General features: G+C 40.3%; 1 protein-coding gene across 1 annotated transcript in view; it reads left to right on the top strand.

Moving 5' to 3' along the window:
• The window catches only part of LOC124805356 (elongation factor-like GTPase 1), a 597,412-nt gene that overhangs the window by 63,564 nt on the left and 514,131 nt on the right, over nucleotides 1-19,717 (top strand). The window contains exons 7-8 of the mRNA XM_047265897.1: nucleotides 6,257-6,461; nucleotides 9,587-9,722. Of these exons, the coding sequence (XP_047121853.1) occupies nucleotides 6,257-6,461; nucleotides 9,587-9,722 (341 nt within the window). The remainder of the gene's footprint in view (nucleotides 1-6,256; nucleotides 6,462-9,586; nucleotides 9,723-19,717) is intronic.

The raw sequence follows: 19,717 nt of genomic DNA, 5'->3' as shown, positions 1-19,717 counted from the left end.
GCTTCTTGAAGGTTCAAATGAGGAAATATCTCACAAACTCATCCATGAATGATGCCTTGATGTACTCCACCAGCGAGACCCACATTGCGGTTCACCTCTGTCTCCATGGTCTGCCTCTGGGGTTTGACTGCTGAACAAAGTGGATTCCAGCTATGGTCCACAGCTGCTGCGGTTGCTGCATCTTTATGGTGGGCACCAGCAAAGGGCTGGTGGCATGCCACCACAATCAGCTGCATCCTTAAAGCATGGCAAGGACCATGGGCCCACTGCCCCCTCCTTCACATCCTCCCTCAGTGCCTGTCCAGGCCTTGTGGGGTGCTCCTGCTGCAGAGGCAGACCTGCCTACCTTGTGGGTGTTGCTGCCTCCTGCCTCTCCTCTGGGGTCCAGTGCCCTGATGCATACTGCCAGCCCATCCCATGGTGCTTCACTGCCACCTGCATTTACACTATCACATGGGCTGATGCCTTTGGGTCCTTCACCATGGATGTACCTGACAACACTGTGTGAGTGGCCAACACCTTCACCATCAGCACAGCTCTACCATGTTGAGGACCTGGACATTAAGATGCTATCTGTGCCCTTTTTGCTGGTTCTCCTTTATGGCACTTTGCAGGGAAATAGCCACTGCATATGTCTGCAGCTGCACGACGTGTCCCCTACTAATTAGTTTCAGGTCAGAATCTCCTTCTGCTGCTGCTGCCATCACAAGCAGTGACCGTTACAGATGCCAAGGATGTGTCATCAGTCACTCCAATACCCACATCAGAGAGTGCCGTTTCCACCGGGAGGTAGGGGTGCTATAAGCCTGTATGTCATACCTGAGTATGTGCCAAGTCCATAGTCCGACAACGTGCTACACACCTGTACTACACTAGTGGCATCTACACAGGTTGGCCACCAGAGGCTTGTGCACGCAGTCTGAAACCTGGTGCACCATCTACTAGAGCTCTCCTCTATATAAAAACAGCTTGGCTCGGCACACCACTGCACCACATGGCTCAGCTCAGCTCGGCATGGCTCAGCACACCTGAGTTCCAAGGAGCACTGAATAGAGTGATGGGTGTGGCAGATCACAGTTTGGCTGAGCCTGCTTGGTCGATGGCCCCAGCCGGCCCCCCACTTACAACGACTGGAGTGCTGGTGTGGCAGACCACCGTGTGGATGAGCTTGCTCACATGATGGCCCCATCTGACCTGCTGCCTAGAACAACCTGGCCACCATCCATGGACCTTGACTTGGACGATGATTCCGGTGAGGATGACTTTATAGTGCATGGTGTACTCCCGGCCAACAAGAGGGCGCAAAGGATGACGGCCAGAGCACTGCAGCACCCAGATGGTGAGTGGCACTAATGACCAATCTCCGCAGCATCAACTGGCACCAAAAAGGCACCCAAGAGGAAGAGGCAGCTCACTGTATCAATTTCCGGTGGCAGAAGATGCGCCATACCAGTTGACAGTGTGGCAGGTGCAACCTGGACTACCGTCACATCTCGGCAGGGGGCGAGACCCAAGGCGACACCTTCCCCGCCGCCCAATGCTACTGCTAACCGCTACGGTGCGCTAGCAGACAAGGAGAAGTTGGAGCAGCCAACAGCACCCAAACAGACGGAGACCATGGCCGCTGCCCACACTGGCCACTATGCAGAAGAAGAAGTGACCGCCTCCCGATCGGACACCACTTCTGGATGGTCACAGCGACGCCTGCTGCCCATAGTCTTCAAGGTGGCCAAAGACTAAAAAGGTTTCCTGCAGCTTGTGAAGCAGTGGATGACTGCAGACTGCACAGTGCGAGCGGAAGCAGGAAACCTCTTGCGTCTGCAAGTCGCAAACACGGAGGATTTCATCAAGGTGACGAGCGAGGTGTCGAACCAAGGCTTGCACTGGTACATGCACACCGTCATCCCCGAGAGGCTGTTAAAGATCACCATCAAGGACTTCCCCAAGGTGGTGGAACCTGAACTCCTGAGATACAAACTGGCAGAGCTTTACTTTAGCATGCACAATGTGAAGTGGGACAAGTCTCACATCACACACAAGGAGTTGCCGTCTCTGCTGGTGATTGCCACTGACACATCGGAGAACAGGCGGCTCTACAAGCTGAAATGGGCAGCCAACACTATGGTCACCATGGAAAACATTCAGCAGAAGAGGGGCTTGCTGTAGTGCTTCCACTGCCAGGGGACAGGCCATGTGGCTCGCCACTGCTCCTTCCCTGAGGAGTGCGTGAAGTGTGCAGGCGCCCATGTAAGCAGAAACTGTCCACTCCCAAGGATGCAAAAACTGCGGCTGAGCAGTAATTAGTCGCAGTTGCTTTCCAACAGGAGCGGCAGTTGCAGAAGACTGCTGACCACTCCCTCCACTGCTGTCTGTACCCAGGTACACAGCCGGCGAGGCAGCCAGCAACCACGAGGATGATGCCGGCAGCTGATGCTGTCACTTCCAGCCCCACTGAAGGGGGCAAAAGAAGACAATGTGCCCACACCAGAAAACATGCTCGCAAGATTAGTGCTTTGATCCCCCAGGGGAAAATCGTGCAAAGAAGAGGCCACATCGGCGGGTGGTGGCATGAGTGGCAACACACCAGCCACCAATTGCAACCCAACTGCACCCAGCCACAGCACTGCGTACACAGTGCACGAAGGAGAGCTGACAGCAATAGTCTCCACACTCTTTGCAGTGATCGAAAATGACTTGCACCTGGCCGATATGCTGCAGAGAGTTGCTGAGACAGTACTGTCTGCCACATCGGTGGCCGCCCAGCTGACGTCACAGTAAGGCACTCGCTATGCCGTCCATGCCAGGAACAGCGAAGTAGGCCTGTAATGGGTTGCCACAGCTGACTGCCACACAGGCAGCATAGAAGAAAATAAATCCTGAGAAGGACAATGTGAAGACAACAAGACAACGAGAAGAAAACACCCCACACCATTCCACAGAAGATCTGGAGGCAAAGTTGGGACAGCCTACTAGGACTCTGCCTACCCAGGGGTCGGGTTGCCCCTGATAAAGCCTGGACATCCCATCACATCACCTATCCTCAGATTGTGCTGTACTGCTTATTGTACTGTTTCTGTGTTTATTGTTTACTTGATTGTGGATAAATAAATTATCTTTCTTTGTGACCACAATATTGTTTATGTCTAACATTGCAACAGAGATAATCTGCACTTCAAATTTCGTGGTTCCCCCACCACAAAAGTGCCTTTAAGGTGAAAGGCAATGTGTTGAAGAAAGATACCTCTTTTTCCTTTTGCATCCAGAACAATGTTTCCTCCAGTAATACCAGTTTCCTTGCATGAAATTTATACCAGTTAGTGTTGCTTTCCTTTGTAATATAAGTAAGATGAATTCATTTTGCATTTCTTATAAGCAGATACTTTATTAAAATTTGGTTAGTAATTTATATATTTTTTATTTTAATTTTTTTAAAACAGGATTCTACTTTCTGATTTGATAACTTGTTTCGTTTCTGAAGTGTTATGCACATTATAGCACAAACTCAATTATACTCTTTTTTAAAAATGTTGAAACGTTGCTTAGAAACGATGATATATTTGTACCACTTATTAAGACTTCTTATTATTCCTTTAATAAATAATATATAACATGAATTATTGATGGCATGCCTCCGAGTGCACTGTAATTGGTGTAATAATGCTTTTGCAGTCCCTGCAGGAGAATAAGTGGGATTTTGTAACGCATTCACAGATTACTCACTTGGGTAGTTGGCATTTCTCTTGAAGCGTGTGCTATTTCAGATTTGTCAGCGTCTCTGTGCCACTCTCCCATGAGTCAGACAAATCTGTGACTATACTTACTATTCATCTTTGTAGATACTTAACATCCCCTAGCAGTTCTGTTTGGTATGGGTCCCACACATTAGAGCAGTATTCTAGGATGAGCTGTACAAGTCTCTTGTAAGCTGTGTAGAATGATGACATTTTCCATTTCCTATGAATCAGTCAAAGTCTGCTTTACCTACAACGGAACCTGTATGATTATTCCAGTTCCTATTCCTAGAAACTGTTACAACCAGATATTTGTGTGAGTCAGATGATTCCAGTTGTAATTCACTGATGTTCTGTTTTTTGTTTGTGTTGTGAAGTACACAATTACATGTACATTTAATCTTTGCACCATTTTGAAACCATATGAAGAGCTGACATTGTTTAAAGTTTAATAAGGAGTCAACAGTTAATGAAAGTGAGAAATGATAAATGAAATGCATTTGGCTGTCGAGAAAGCAATGTGTGAAGCCTGTATTGTTCACTGTGGAGAAACCTTATCGGAAGACCTCTCATAAAATCCAAAGAAATTCTGGTCGTATGTAAGGGCTGGCAGTTTTACGACTCTACAACTGCTGTATAATCTTAAAATATAAATAGAACTTAAGTGCTATGAAGTATCTTGAACAGAATGACCTCCTTCACATCAACCAGCATGGATTTCTAAAACATTAATCATGCGAAATCCAACTCGCACATCTTTCACAACATCCTGAAAGCTGGGAATCAAGATTGACAGACAGATGCAGTATTTGTGGATTTATGAAAAGCTTTAATTCAACATCACTCCAGTGCTTAACAATGAAAGTAATATCAAATGGAGTATCAAGTGAAATTCGTGACTAGTAAGTGGTGTAAGTAGTGTCTGTTCTGTCAGACAAGTCTCACAGAACAGACATCACTTGTAGATCAAGCAGCTGGTGCAAATATTTATATGAAATAGAGGATGGGGAAAGAAAGATAAAGGATGGGTGGGATACCGGTGACTTCCACCCACACAGGGTGTTGTGATAATGCAGTGGCAAAAACAGAAACTTGTGCCAGACTGGAAAGTTTTCAACTTTCGCCATTGCGTTACCACAATGTCCTGTATGGCTGGAAGACATGAGTTTTCCACCCATCCTCTCCCTTTCTTCTCCATTCTCTGTTCTGTCAGACATGTCCAGCATAACAGAAACCGCACAGCTAAGTACATTTCTGTAAAAGTGCAGCAGTTCCTTGATGTTTGTTTCAGTGTAGATGCACTAATATCATCTGAACTCCTTCGGGATCAATAATTTGTGAGTAGGGATTTGGTGGATCAGGGGCACTGCATTGCATCATGTGATAAGTTGGAAATTTGAGTCAGTCAGGGTCTGCTTTTGGGCGACTGAAGCTGTTAAGACAACCACTTATGAGAAGTAATAAATCCCGGTTCAATTCCCGGTCTGGCACAAGTTTTCAATTTTCACCATTGCATTACCACAATGGAGTGGAAGTCATGAGTCTCCCATCCATCCTTTCCCTATCTTTCCCCATCCTCTATTTCATATAAATTTGTCACTTGATTGAGGGTGTTTTCTTTTTTTTTAAGTAGGGAAGATACAGTGTATTATCTTGCATGGAGAGTCATTGACAATACAGAAGTAACTTCAAGTGAATTCCAGGCAAATGTGAGGACCCTTGCTGTTGGTGTTGTATCTTGGTGACCTATGAGACAATATTAATCATAATTCAGACTCTTTGCAGATGTTGCAGTTATCTATAATGAAGTACCCTGTGAAAAGAGCTGCACAAACATTCCTTCAGATTTTGATAATATTTCAAATACGACTAACAAGGAATGTTGAACATATATAAAGGAGAGTAATATGTATGGTCACAGGTTTGTTTGATCCATCAAAGAGCAAGTTCCACTCTTCAATAAATACTCTGAAGATGAAACTGATAAATGTCAGGCTCACAAAAAGAATGCTCAGTAAAGTGAAATGACTTTAGTGGATTAGTTTTCCTCAATTTGTTTTATTTTTGAACCTGTTTGTTTTATTTTAGAAGCTTAACAAATAATAGCCATATTTTAAACAATGGAAAATCCAGAATGGAATAATGAGAGTATTATGAAAAGGATGGTTGCTACTCACTATAAAGCTGAGATGTTGAGTTGCAGATAGGCACAACAAAAAGACTGTCAGAAACTAAGCTTTTGACCACAATGCCTTCATTGGAAATAGACAAAGCCTAAACACACACACACACACACACACACACACACACACACACACACAAAATGACCACAGTCTCTGGCTGCTGCTGAGGCCAGAGACTGTGATCTCGTGTGTGTGTCCGCTATATGGTGAATAGCAACTACCCTTTCCACGATAGCCATATTTTTGTATAAATTTTACAAGAAGTAATTTATTTTGAATATCTCACTGTATAATTTACTTGCTTTCTTCTGTAATGAGAATTATGTGAATTATCTGTTGCAGTTTACATGACTTTGCATCTTTGTATGCAAAAAAACTGGAAATTTCTGAGGATGAACTACTGAACTGTCTTTGGGGAGACTACTACCTCCATGGTAAAACACGTAAACTGATGCCTGGAGCTCAGGAGAAAGCAAAAAAACCTATTTTTGTGCAGTTTGTGTTGGAGAATATTTGGTCATTGTATGACACTATTATTGTAAGAAAGGTGAGTGATAGTTTTGTGTTTGCTGAATTAGTAATTGCTTTGAAGATATTTCACTACCTACATGAAGGCAAGGATGAATATTTTTGGGTGTTCAGTGTGATAATGAAAAGTTCCATAAGATTTTTCTGTATAGGTGTGTTTCTCACAGTCTTCAGGGAGCAGTCATTAGTTTCTTCACATATGTTAGTTTCTTCATTCATTCAGTCATTTTTTCAGCATGTTCCATAAACCACACCGAAGGGAGAGCTCTCAGAAATGTGGAGTTTCTCCTCCTTGATGGGATCTGCTGAACACAATGAATGAATGAATGAATGAATGAATGAACTGTAATGTGTGAAGAAACTCTGATGGCTTTGGGAATGCATCCACCCTAGGCGAAAGACTTTAAGTACTGTCTGATAATTCAAGATTAAACTTTTATGAAACTTGTCATTATCATACACACAAGAATTTTCATCCATCCTACCCTGCTGTAGAGACACTTCTTATAAAGTCTTTGAATATGTTCGCTCCTAATTAGGAAACCTACAACTTCCTTCTTTGTCACCATGACCAACTGTATCCTCATCCACAATTATTTGTCCTGTGAGGGCATCACCTACAAGCAAACCTGTGGTGTAGCCAGGGTCACCTGTGTGGCACAACCCTGTGCTACCCTGTTCGTGGGCCATTTAAAGGAATCCTTCCTAATCAACCAGAAGCCCAAAACTCCCGTGTAATTCAGATTCATTTGTGCCATCTTCATGATATGGACTGAGGATGAGGACAACCTACAGACATTCCTCCAAAGAAAAACTTGCAGTCATACACCTGATTAGGACAGAAACCTGTGACATGCAGTGAACCAGACAGTGGAGCACGGGGTTCTGTGCTGAACAGTCACAGACATTTGAAAAACTAGTAAACTAGTACCCAGTCTGATGAACAGAACCACACTGAACCATTTTGCCACACAACAATCACAGCACCAGCCTTTAAGCTGTTCTATGCCTTGAAGAGATCTGCCACCACGACACACACACACACACACACACACACACACACAGTGCACTCTGTCTGCCAGCACACTGAGAAATTACAGTTTTCAACTTTTCCTTGGACTGACATGAGAAGACAAGGAAAATACAAAAATATGAAGAAATTTTTATGACTCTTCTTATTATTACACTAGACACAGTCTTAAAAAAAACTTCATGAAATTTGGTAACCCTTATATTCTTCTATTACTATCACGTAGTAGGTTATTTGTCTTTCCTAGAATCCAGCTCATATTAATATGGTACTGGAAAGTCCTGGGTGGAATACAGATAATGGAACAAGTTACAGGGCTAACAAAAACTACACAAAGGGCTATATTGTTCTGACTGACTACATTGTCTCTGCCAGATGTATGCCTGTTGTGGCTCTCAGTAAAAGAGTAAAAATATTAACCCAGTCACATGGAATGAAGAGCCGTAATCGCAGAGAAAAAAGAAATGAAAGTGCATGGCTGTGCGGAAACTGTGGTGTTGTCCTACATGTAGAAGACTACCCAAACATCATATTAGCTAATACTAACTGATATTAATTAAATCTGATTTCACAGCAAGCAGTTGAGTATTTAAAATTGATATCACTGGGTTAAGTGTATTTTGATCTTGTACACTACATGAATACCTTATGGAGTAGATAAATCATAATTAATGTCTTAAGTGTGTGTAATTTTTTATTCCTTTCTTTTGTTTCCATCATTTGAATGGCTTAATGTTTACTGACATTAAGGTTACTATAGACAAGTGGACAAATTTAGTCAGTATTTCGAAGTGATGTGATAAAATACATAAAAGGTGTTCAACTTTGCTTCTGCTGTTTTTTCCCCAACATTTGAGGCTTTAATGAAACAAATTGATTGCACATGTATCATTCAAAGTATTTTTCATCACTGGCCACTACTTTCTCCCATCTTTCGAGCAATGTATGAATCCTGTGTCGAAAAAATTGTTCATCTTTTGAAGTGATCCATGAATCGACTCAATTTGTGACTTCTTCATGAGATCATAAGTGTTGATCAGCCGGGTCATGCGCCATTTATCTAGGTGGGGTAGGTTTTCCCATTTTAATGTTTCCAAGTATGTTTTGACCTCTTTTGTAACGTGGGGTCAAGCGTTGTCGTAGTGCAAAATCACTTTATCGTATCTCACGCTGTATTGTGGCCATTTGTCTTTTAATGCTCTGCTCAAACGCATTATTTGTATTCGATAATGAGCACCTGTGATTGTTTCATTTGGTTTTAACACCTCATAGTACACGACACCGAGCAGGTCCCACCAAATGCAGAGCATGATCTAGGAGCCGCGAATGTTCAGTTTGGCCGTCGACGTGGAAGCATGGCCTGGATATCCCCATGATTTTTTGCATTTAGGGTTATCATAATGAACCCATTTTTCGTCCCCAGTCACAATGCAATGCAGAAATCCCTTCCGTTTTTGCCTCTGAAGCAACTGTTCACAAACACACAATCGCCATTTAATGTCTCTTGGTTTCAGCTCACACGAGACCCAAGTTCCTTCTTTCTGAATCATGCCCATAGCTGTGAGACATTTTGAAATGGCTTGCTGTGTCACTCCCACTAATCATGCCAATTCTTCTTGAATTTGATGTGAGTCTGCACTCAGCAATGTCTCCAATTCTGCATCTTCGAAAACATTCTCTCTTCCACCACTATGCTGGTCTACGCCATTAAAATCACCGTTCTTGAAGCATTGAAACCACTCACAACACATTATTTCACTAATAGCATCCTTACCATATGTACTTGAGAGCATTCGTTGAGACTCAGCCGCTTTCTTCATATGGAAACAAAACAGTAAAACCTCCTGCAAATGACGAGAATTAGGCTCGTAAACTGACATTTTCAATCAAGAATAACTCTATGAAGCAGAAACAAATTGACTGATGTTTGTATGAGGTTATGTTGACCGAGGTCCAAACTAACTGCCTGACGTCTGCAATCTGTTTCTTTTGACCGCTACTTACTGTTGTCGCCACCTATCGGCAAACAGTGCAAGCAAAGTTGTACACCTTGTATAATTTTAAAAATAATTTATTTTCTGAATTTATTCAGCAGATTTTTCTTTTTCTTCCAGGATAAGGAACGACTGCAGAAGATTTGTGAGAGTTTGAATGTCAAATTAACAACTAGAGACTTGCGTCATACAGATGGCAAGGTACAGCTACAAGCAGTCTGCTCTCAGTGGTTACCTCTCTCTTCAGCTATTCTTGGTAATATAAATATTGAAATTCAAGCAGTTATCTGTAACATTATAATTCTTTTTCAAAGCAACAAACTTCTTGAAATTGCATTTGTGAGAAATTCCTTTCTTTTTCTACCATACATGATGATGAACAGTTGCAAGAAGGTGTAATTTTGGTTTAATAATCAGCTTCATACTGTACAACAGCTTACTGCAGTTGTTGGTTTGTGTGATACATAATGTTTTATTACACAACTGATATTCTTCAAGGTTATGAGGAAAAAATAGTGGCAAGTTTTATTTATATCATCTATATGTAGCCACATTTTTGTTGTCTCATTTGTATGTAGGAAATATGGTTACATGTCTTACAGATTGCAGTGATATAACTCATTGTTATGTCCATAGTGTATTACAGTACTTTAATTACTAATTCATTTAACACCAAATATTCATTTTTAGCCCAAGGATCTCATCCAGTTTCCTAGACTCATCACACTTTAGACTTCAGGTTATGGAGTTTATTTGTATTAATATGTTTCTTTCACTCTTTCTTTTCTTAAAAAAATGATGTATATGTAATTAATTTCTTGTAATATGGAATTGCTGGCTAGTGCTTGTAGTGCTTACCTTCAGAAGGCAAAATGTGTAGTACTGCCAATAGATACACATAAAAGTAAAAGAGACACACTTTCTAGCTTAAAAAAGAATGGCAGACCACTCAGCCCCCAGAAGGAGGGAGAAGAGTGAACTACTTGTGGCGAAGAGGAGGTTCACCAAAGATGATGGATGAGGTGTCAGAACAGCTGGTCAGAGTGGTACATTGGTAAGCATTGTGTCAGAGATAAGGAAAGAGTGAGAAGTAAGGATGTATAATTATTTGTTTATTGTGACATTTTTTTCTGTCCTGACTCTTAATTACACTATTCATCTCTTTTCTTCCCAATCTGTGTTTACTTCTCACTCTGTCCTTATATCTGGACTGGAGTTGGTACATTGCTTACTAATGTACCAACTCTGACCTGTTATCTCTGACACATCCTCTTTCATCTTTGTCCAACTACTCCCTGACTACAGGTAGGTGTATCTCATTCAGGAGCTTGAGTGATCTGCCCTTCCTTTATAACCTTCCCAAACCTAGTCCTCTCTCATCACTGATGGAGGAGCCATTAGTTCTAAAAGCTAGGTAGTGTGTCTCTTGTGTTTGTATATGTGTCTACTGGCAGTACTACACATTTGGCTTCCTGAAAATGAATACTCATTTGATACAATTAGTTACTCATTGAATGATAGCATCTACATGTTTTTGTATCATTAGTAATTGTACTGAAAATGTCCTAAATGCAGAATATATTAGAACTGATTAAACAAAAATTAACTTTTGCTTTGGGGAATAACTGTGCAACATATTTTTTGTTAAAATAAATAGAATATTTATTTACAAAATATGTTCTCTTTTATGAATTCTAACAAAGAGGGCCGTCATAGCTTGATAGAAATACTTGTGTTTAGAAAAGCTGTCTACATAGTTGGACCTCATACCTCATCTAATGTTGAGTGCTGAATGTTTGGGAACATAACCATGGCCTTACAGTGTTGGAGATGTTCCAGGATGTGCCCACGTACAAAAATAAATTTTGTTAACAGCCCGCAAGAAGTCTTGTCAAACATAATGACAAAATGCACTGAAAAAGCTCCATTAAGTAACCTAAGTTTTCATTGAAGATGTAGGGCTGGGTAGGAAAGATACATCACACTATACTCTCATACAGAGACACATTGCAAGACATGCTAGCAATTTTGCTGGATAGAACGTGCAAGAGACGGCTTCTGAATCATGTCATTATGTCACATGCGAAGTTACTGTTATGTAACTACGTGAAGAGAATGTAAGCAGTTCATGTTAAAATGTGAAATGCAATGGACTGAAATATGATTGGAAGAGTTAGAAGTACCAAATAAATAGTAAACAGCAGATGTAGACCAATACAGGCCAGCAAAAAAGAAACAGATGCATGTAAAAAATGCAAAATGAAATGAAAAAAGAGAGATGCTTTCATGAGTCAGAATAACCATTGATGTGTACACTCTCCACAAAAACTACAACCATTGTTTCAGTATAATTGTCATGTGAATTGGAGCTGTACCAAACGTTATTCTTGTGTTATGAGAAATAAGCTGAAGCTCCAGCTCAGATTTTTTTTGTAGTTATCCTAAGGGACTTCCTGCAGACTTTGAGTAGAGTCCTTTAAGAATATCACAGCTGCTTATACTGCCATCTTTGAAAAGTTTAGCTAGTGCCTCTTTTTTATAGTCTCACAAATCAGTTGACCTATACAAGCATCTGTGTGTTTTACCTCTAAACATAAATCCCTGCCCATTTATTTTTGCTGATGGTACATCTGTACTTGTAAGTACTAGGCTACTTGGAACACTAGTTTAATCTAATTGAATTAAAAGAAATATGATGAAAAACATTGAACATGGTTTGAAACTAAACAGTAAAAATTAAAACAGACTTTCAAATTACTCTTGGGTATGAATTTATGGAAGATTATTGTGTTATATCCCTGAGAATACTTCTGGGAAAAAACATTCATGTTCTTCTTGCATATACCATCCATCAAACAAATTAAACTGTACTAACTATACTGTTTGGTATAATCAACAGTCACGAGATAGCTATAAAATTATGAGGCTGAATAAATAGTAGCTTGTTTCCAAAACCTACTATTTTAGCTTATACAAATTTTATAACAGGGGCACAATTGCATACCACATCACTAAAAATAGCAGGTTCAAGAGAAAAACTTGAATTTTAGGGAGTAGCTTTAGCATCATATTGCAGGAATCGCAGATGAATGTTCTCACTGTTGAATTCACAAGGTGATAATGCAAAGAGTAACATTTATCTATATCTGCATCCACACTCTGGTGTGTGACGGAGGGTACCATTTACCCTCTGAGTCATTTCCTTTTCTGTTCCACTTGCAAATAGAATGAAGGAAAAAGGACTATCTACATGCCTCCATATGAGTTGTAATCTCAGTAATGTGGAATGAATAATTTATAACCAAAAATCAACCATTTCAAAAATAGTAGGTTTTGGAGACAAGCTAAATTATTGCTGGTCGTAAGTTACCTTTTTTTTGCTGCACTTACCATGGTCCCATTATATACCATTTGATCTTGTTTATCTCCTCTTGAAGCTCCACTAACTTCTCTTTGGTTCCTAAAGTTAACAGTTTATTGCAGCCAAATAAAATTTGTAGTTAGTTAATTCTGAAAATATACAAACAGATGGCCTTTTAGTCTCTTAGTTAGTTGAGTCCATGTTCTGTATACTATATTCACAGTAAACATTATGGCGTGGCACCCCCTAATTCTCTGACTAGCCCCAGGAGTCAGCTACTTCATCAGCCAATATCATACCAGATTGGAACAACTGAACCAAATCTTTCACTGGGGCTTTACTATTTATCATTGTACCTGGACATGAGACACATGCTACACACAATCCTTCCAACCTGTCTCAGAGTTTTTACTCTACTGCCTTTCCAAATTATGAAATATCTTGGTCCATTCTTACACTACATCTACTGCCAAATTCATCATAGCCCTGTGGAAGACGCAGCTGGAAGATCTGTCCGATACACCTTCCTACCACAGATTAGATTAGATTAGATTAGTACTTTAGTACTTGTTCCATAGATCATGAGGTGTCTATAAAAGATAAACCTGACTCAAAGTTTTTACTCCACTATATATAGAGGGAAACATTCCACGGGATTGGAATGACTCCTTACCCTCTCCCTTAAAACCCATATCCTTTTGTCTTTCCTTCTCCTTCCCTCTTTCCTGACGAGGCAACCATTGGTTGCGAAAGCTAGAATTTTGTGTGTATGTTTGTGTTTGTTTGTGTGTCTGTCGACCTGCCAGCGCTTTTGTTTGGTAAGTTTCATCATCTTTCTTTTTATATGCTGTGTGTGTGTGCGAGTGTATACCTGTCCTTTTTTCCCCCTAAGGTAAGTCTTTCCGCTCCCGGGATTGGAATGACTCCTTACCCACTCCCTTAAAACCCATATCCTTTTGTCTTTCCTTCTCCTTCCCTCTTTCCTGACGAGGCAACCATTGGTTGCGAAAGCTAGAATTTTGTGTGTTTGTTTGTGTGTCTATCGACCTGCCAGCGCTTTTGTTTGGTAAGTTTCATCATCTTTCTTTTTAGATATATTTTTCCCACGTGGAATGTTTCCCTCTATTTTTTTTTATATATATATATATATCCCTAGCTCTTTAAATAAGTTGTCTACTGGATGATCTTGGATGAGGTCCAGCAGTTATTCTGATTACATGCTTTTGTGCAATGAACACTCTTTTACTCAATGATGAGTTACTCCAGAATGTGATGCCATATGAAAGCAGAGAATGAAAATGGGCATGGTAAGCTAATTTACTGAGATGTATATCGCCAAAATTTGCAATGACCCTAATAGTATAAATAGCTGAACTCAAATGTTTCAGCAGATCTTCAGTGTGTTTTTTCCAGTTCAACCCCTCATCAATGCATACACCTAGAAATTTTGAATATTCTACCTTATCTACCAATTTCTGATTGAAGTCTATATTTATTATGGTATCATTCCATTTACTGTGTGGAACTGTATATACTGTGTTTAATGAGAAACCATTTGCAGAGACCCACTTATTGATTTTCTGAAAAACATTGTTTACAATTTCATCACTGATTCTTGTCTGTTGGGTATGATAGCTATACTTTTATCACCAGCAAAAGGTACCAGCTTTGCATCATCATGAATATAGAATGGCAAGTCATTAATATATATTAAGAACAGCAGAGTACCCAAGACCGAACCTTGCAGCACCCCATTCTTGATTTTTCCCCAGTTTGAGAAATCACCAGTTTTTTGCATATTATGTGAACTGCTTATTTCAACTTTCTGCACTCTTCCAGTTAGGTATGATTTAAACCATTTGAGTGCTGCCCATTCATACCACAGTACTTGAGCTTATCTAGAACTATTCCATGATTTACACAGTCAATAGCCTTTAAGAGATTATAAAAAATCCCAACGGGTGAGTTCTGTTTATTCAGAGCATTTAATATTTCATTAGTGAAAGTATATATACCATTTTCCATTGAAAAACCTTTCTGGAAACCAAACTGACATTTTGTTAAAACTTTATTTTTACGAAGGTGTGAAGCTACTGTACAATACATTACATTTTCAAGAATTTTGGATAAGGCAGTCAGAAGAGAGACTGGATGGTAGTTGTTGACATCAGACGTATCGACCCCCCCCCCCCCCCTTTTTTTTTTTTGCAGTGGTTTAACAGTGGCATACTTCAGTCTATCTGAGAAAATACCCTGCTTCAGAGAGCTATTACATATGTGGCTAAGAATCCCACTTATCTCTTGGGAACAAGCTCTTATTATCCTGCTGGAAATGCCATCAATTCCATGTGAGCTTTTATTCTTGAGAGAGTTTATTATCTTCCTAATTTCAGATGGAGAGGTGGGTGGAATTTCAATTGTATCAAATTGTGTGGGTAAGGCCTCTTCCATTAACTGCCTTGCTTCTTCCAATGAACATTTAGATCCTATTTCCTCTACAACATTTAAAAAATGATTATTCAAAATGTTTTCGACTTCCGGCTTGTTGTTTGTCAAGTTTCCATTCGCTTTGATGGTAATGCCGTCATCCTGTACTCTTGGTTGCCCTGCCTCTCTTGTAATAATATTCCAAATTGATTTGATTTTGTTATCAGAGGCATTAATCTCAGACATGATGCACATACTTCTGGACTTTTTAATAACCTTTCTTAATGTAGCACAGTAGTTTTTATGATATTTGACTGTTTCTGGGTCATTACCCTTTCTTGTTGTTAGATACAGTTCCCTTTTGTGGTTACAAGATATTTTTATTCCTTTAGCAAGCCAAGGTTTTTTGCATGTTTTCTTATAATTAGATTTAACTAGTTTCTTGGGGAAACAGTTTTCAAATTCTCTTACAAGTGTATCATGATATAAGTTTTATTTTAACTTAGCATTGGGTTCCTGGTACACCTTATCCCAGCCTAACTGCTGAAGATTTTCCCTGAAAGTTCTAATTGTTGAGTCATTAACTGAACACACAACTTTGGAGGGTAGTTTTGATTTACGGAATGGAGCTATGTCATATACTGTAACTAGCTGAGCACCATGATCAGAAAGGCCATTCTCAACAGGACAAGAATTTATTTTTTTGAAACTTATCTTGGTCTATAAAAGTGTTATCTATCAATGTGCTGCTCTCCTTTACTACCTGAGTAGGAAAATCAATGACAGATGTCAAATTGAAAGAACCGAGCAGGACTTCCAGGTCATTCTTCACATTTCACTCTTTCAGTGAATCAACATTGAAGTCCCTACAAATAATAATTTGCTTTCCCCTATCTGACAGATAGCACAACAAGGTATCCAAGTTCTCCAGGAATAAATGAAAGTTTCCTGAAGGGGACCTATATACTGTTACAATTATAAAAGAGCCCTCCTTCAGTTTAAGTTGACAGGCACATGCTTCTATATGTTGCTCCAGACAAAACTTTTTTGTATCTAAGCTTTTTACACAGTGCTAACTTTTGACATATATGCCAACTCCTCCTCTCACCTTACTCTCTGTACTCATATGTGCAGCTAGTTTATAACCACTGATATTTACCCTTTCCGTATCAGACACAATGTGATGCTCAGACAGGCATAGTATATCTATTACATTATCAGATTCAGTGTCATCTAAACAAACCAGGAGCTCATCTACTTTTTTCTTTAATCCACCAATATTTTGGTTAAATATGGTAACATTATTATTTACTTTACTGTTGTGAGAATCTTGTGAGTTTTGGACCTCTTTAGCACCTGCCTGCCTGAACTTCTCATTGGACTCTGATATTAGTCTAAAAAAGAGGTACATCCATGAGTACTAGTGTCCCCCCTTATGTATTTCGCTAACTATCCTGCCAGTTTACCCTTCCCTTTCCTATTGAGGTGTAGGCCATGCCTTGTGAAATCCCCCCTGATCAATAGCCTCAACAGGAACCAAACCAATGTCTGACAGAGTGGCCACCCTATGCAACTGATCCAACTCCATATTTACCCTCCTGACAGAGGGGTTCAACTGGTGCTGATCATGCTGCACGAAAGGAGGCACCAACCCAACATTGGTATGGGTTGTTGCAGAGGCTAATTTCACCAGCTCACACTCAATACTGCAGCCCTGATCCCTTCCAATACTGTTTCCCACTACTATCGTCACGTGATCCTGCTTTGAGAAACCTATTCACAAGGAACGTATACCCTCTACCACCTGGCTAAGACATGCACTTGGCTTGAAAAAGTTTGTGACCTGGTACCTGTCACCTAATTTTTCCTGCAAAATCTGGCCCACACCTATTCCATGGCTGCTACCTAGCAACAGAACTTTCCTCTTACTTTCTACTTTTTTTGAAGCAGTTGGTTTCCTAGTGAGATTCTGTTGCATCTTAACTACAGCTACTTCTACTGGAGCCTCTTCCTCACTTAACTGTGGTAGCAAGGCAAATCTATTGGTTGTGCCAATTGGGAAACTGTCATACACTGTTCTCTTTCTGTGGCCCCTGTTCCCAGCTACCACTTCCCACCGCTGTTTACCCTCCTCCCCCCTTAACCTTTTCAGGTCCTCCCTCGCTCTGTCCAAATCAGCCTGAAGGGCTCTAATGTTTTCCTCCTGTTCAGCTATTATCCTATCTCTCGAGCAAACCCTGCAAAAGAATGGGAGAGTCTCGTTTGCTTCCCCAATTCCCACACTGCTACAATTTCCCTAATGAAACCACCTGTCACAACAGCTGCACAAAACCCCTGAACTAACTTTCCTCACACACTTAGTATCCATGGTAGTTTGGAAATTAGTTAAGAGATTTACTAAGTGATAATGGTAATATATTAAATACAGAAGTAAAAGGACACTAAATATGTTTTGGAAACTAATATGTAAGTAAACTATTAGCAAATGCACTTAAATTTGTGGTATAACGCTAAAGATGTGCATTCAAAAATTAGACCTAAACAGCTGAATGTAACCAAAACAAACTTTTTGCGATTACTGGAAGAATACACAAATAAAAGAAAAACCTTTAATGGCAAGCTTGAAGAGCACACTGTTGTTGTTGTTGTTTTCAGTCCAGATACTGGTTTGATACAGCTCTCCATGCTGCTCTATCCTGTGCAAGCTTCTTCATCTCCCATTACCTACTGCAGCCTACACCCTTCTGAATCTGCTTAGTGTATTCATCTCTTGGTCTCCCTCTACGATTTTTACCCTCCACGCTGCCCTCCAGTACTAAATTAGTGATCCCTTGATGCCTCAGAACATGTCCTACCAACCGATCCCTTCTTCTGGTCAAGTTGTGCCACAAAATCCTCTTCTCCCCAATTCTATTCAACACCTCCTCATTAGTTATGTGATCTACCCATCTAATCTTCAGCATTCTTCTGTAGCACCACATTTCGAAAGCTTCTATTCTCTTCTTGTCTAAACTATTTATCGTCCATATTTCACTTCCATATATGGCTACACTCCACACAAATACTTTCAGAAACGACTTCCTGACACTTAAATCTGTACTCGATGTTAACAAATTTCTCTTCTTCAGGAACGGTTTCCTTGCCATTGCCAGTCTACATTTTATATCCTCTTTACTTCGCCCATCATCAGTTATTTTGCTCCCCAAATAGCAAAACTCTTTTACTACTTTAAGTGTCTCATTTCCTAATCTAATTCCCTCAGCATCACCTGACTTAATTAGACTACATTGCATTATCCTAGTTTTCCTTTTGTTGATGTTCATCTTATACCCTCCTTTCAAGACACTGTCCATTCTCTTCAACTGCTCTTCCAAGTCCTTTGCTGTCTCTGACAGAATTACAATCCCATCAGCGAACCTCAAAGTTTTTATTTCTTCTCAATGGATTTTAATACCTACTCCAAACTTTTTTTTGTTTCCTTTACTGCTTGCTCAATATACAGATCGAATAGCTTTGGGGAGAGGCTACAACCCTGTCTCACTCCCCTCCCAACCACTGCTTCCCTTTCATGTCCCTCGACTCTTATAACTGCCATCTGTTTTCTGTACAAATTGTAAGTAGCCTTCCGCTCCCTGTATTTTACCCCTGCCACCTTCAAAATTTGAAAGAGAGTATTCCAGTCAACATTGTCAAAAGCTTTCTCTAAGTCTACAAATGCTAGAAACATAGGTTTGCCTTTCCTTAATCTTTCTTTTAAGATAAGTCATAAGGTCAGTATTGCCTCACGTGTTCCAACATTTTTACGGAATCCATACTGATCTTCCCCGAGGTCGGCTTCTACCAGTTTTTCCCTTCGTCTGTAAAGAATTTGCATTAGTATTTTGCAGCTGTGACTTATTAAACTAATAGTTCGGTAATTTTCACATCTGTCAACACCTGCTTTCTTTGGGATTGGAATTATCATATTCTTCTTGAAGTCTGAGGGAATTTCGCCTGTCCCACACATCTTGCTCACCAGATGGTAGAGTTTTGTCAGGACTGGCTCTCCCAAGGCTGTCAGTAGTTCTAATGGAATGTTTTCCTGTAGGGCAGTATCTATCTTACCCCTCATGAGATAAGCCTCTACATCCTTACATTTGTCCTCTAGCCACCCATGCTTAGCCATTTTACACTTCCTGTCGATCTCATTTTTGAGACGTTTGTATTCCTTTTTGCCTGCTTCACTTACTGCATTTTTGTATTTTCTCATTTCATCAATTAAATTCAGTATCTCTTCTGTTACCCAAGGAATTCTATTAGCCCTCGTCTTTTTACCTACTTGAGCCTCTGCTGCCTTCACTATTTCATTCCTCAAAGCTGCCCATTCTTCTTCTACTGTATTTCTTTCCCCCATTCTTGTCAATTGTTCCCTTATGCTCTCCCTGAATCTCCGTACAACCTCTGGTTCATTCAGTTTATCCAGG

Source organism: Schistocerca piceifrons, chromosome 7 (assembly GCF_021461385.2).
Source record: "Schistocerca piceifrons isolate TAMUIC-IGC-003096 chromosome 7, iqSchPice1.1, whole genome shotgun sequence".
Lineage (NCBI taxonomy): Eukaryota > Metazoa > Arthropoda > Insecta > Orthoptera > Acrididae > Schistocerca > Schistocerca piceifrons.
Note: the sequence above shows the minus strand (reverse complement) of the source record. Positions and strands in the feature narration are given on the sequence as shown.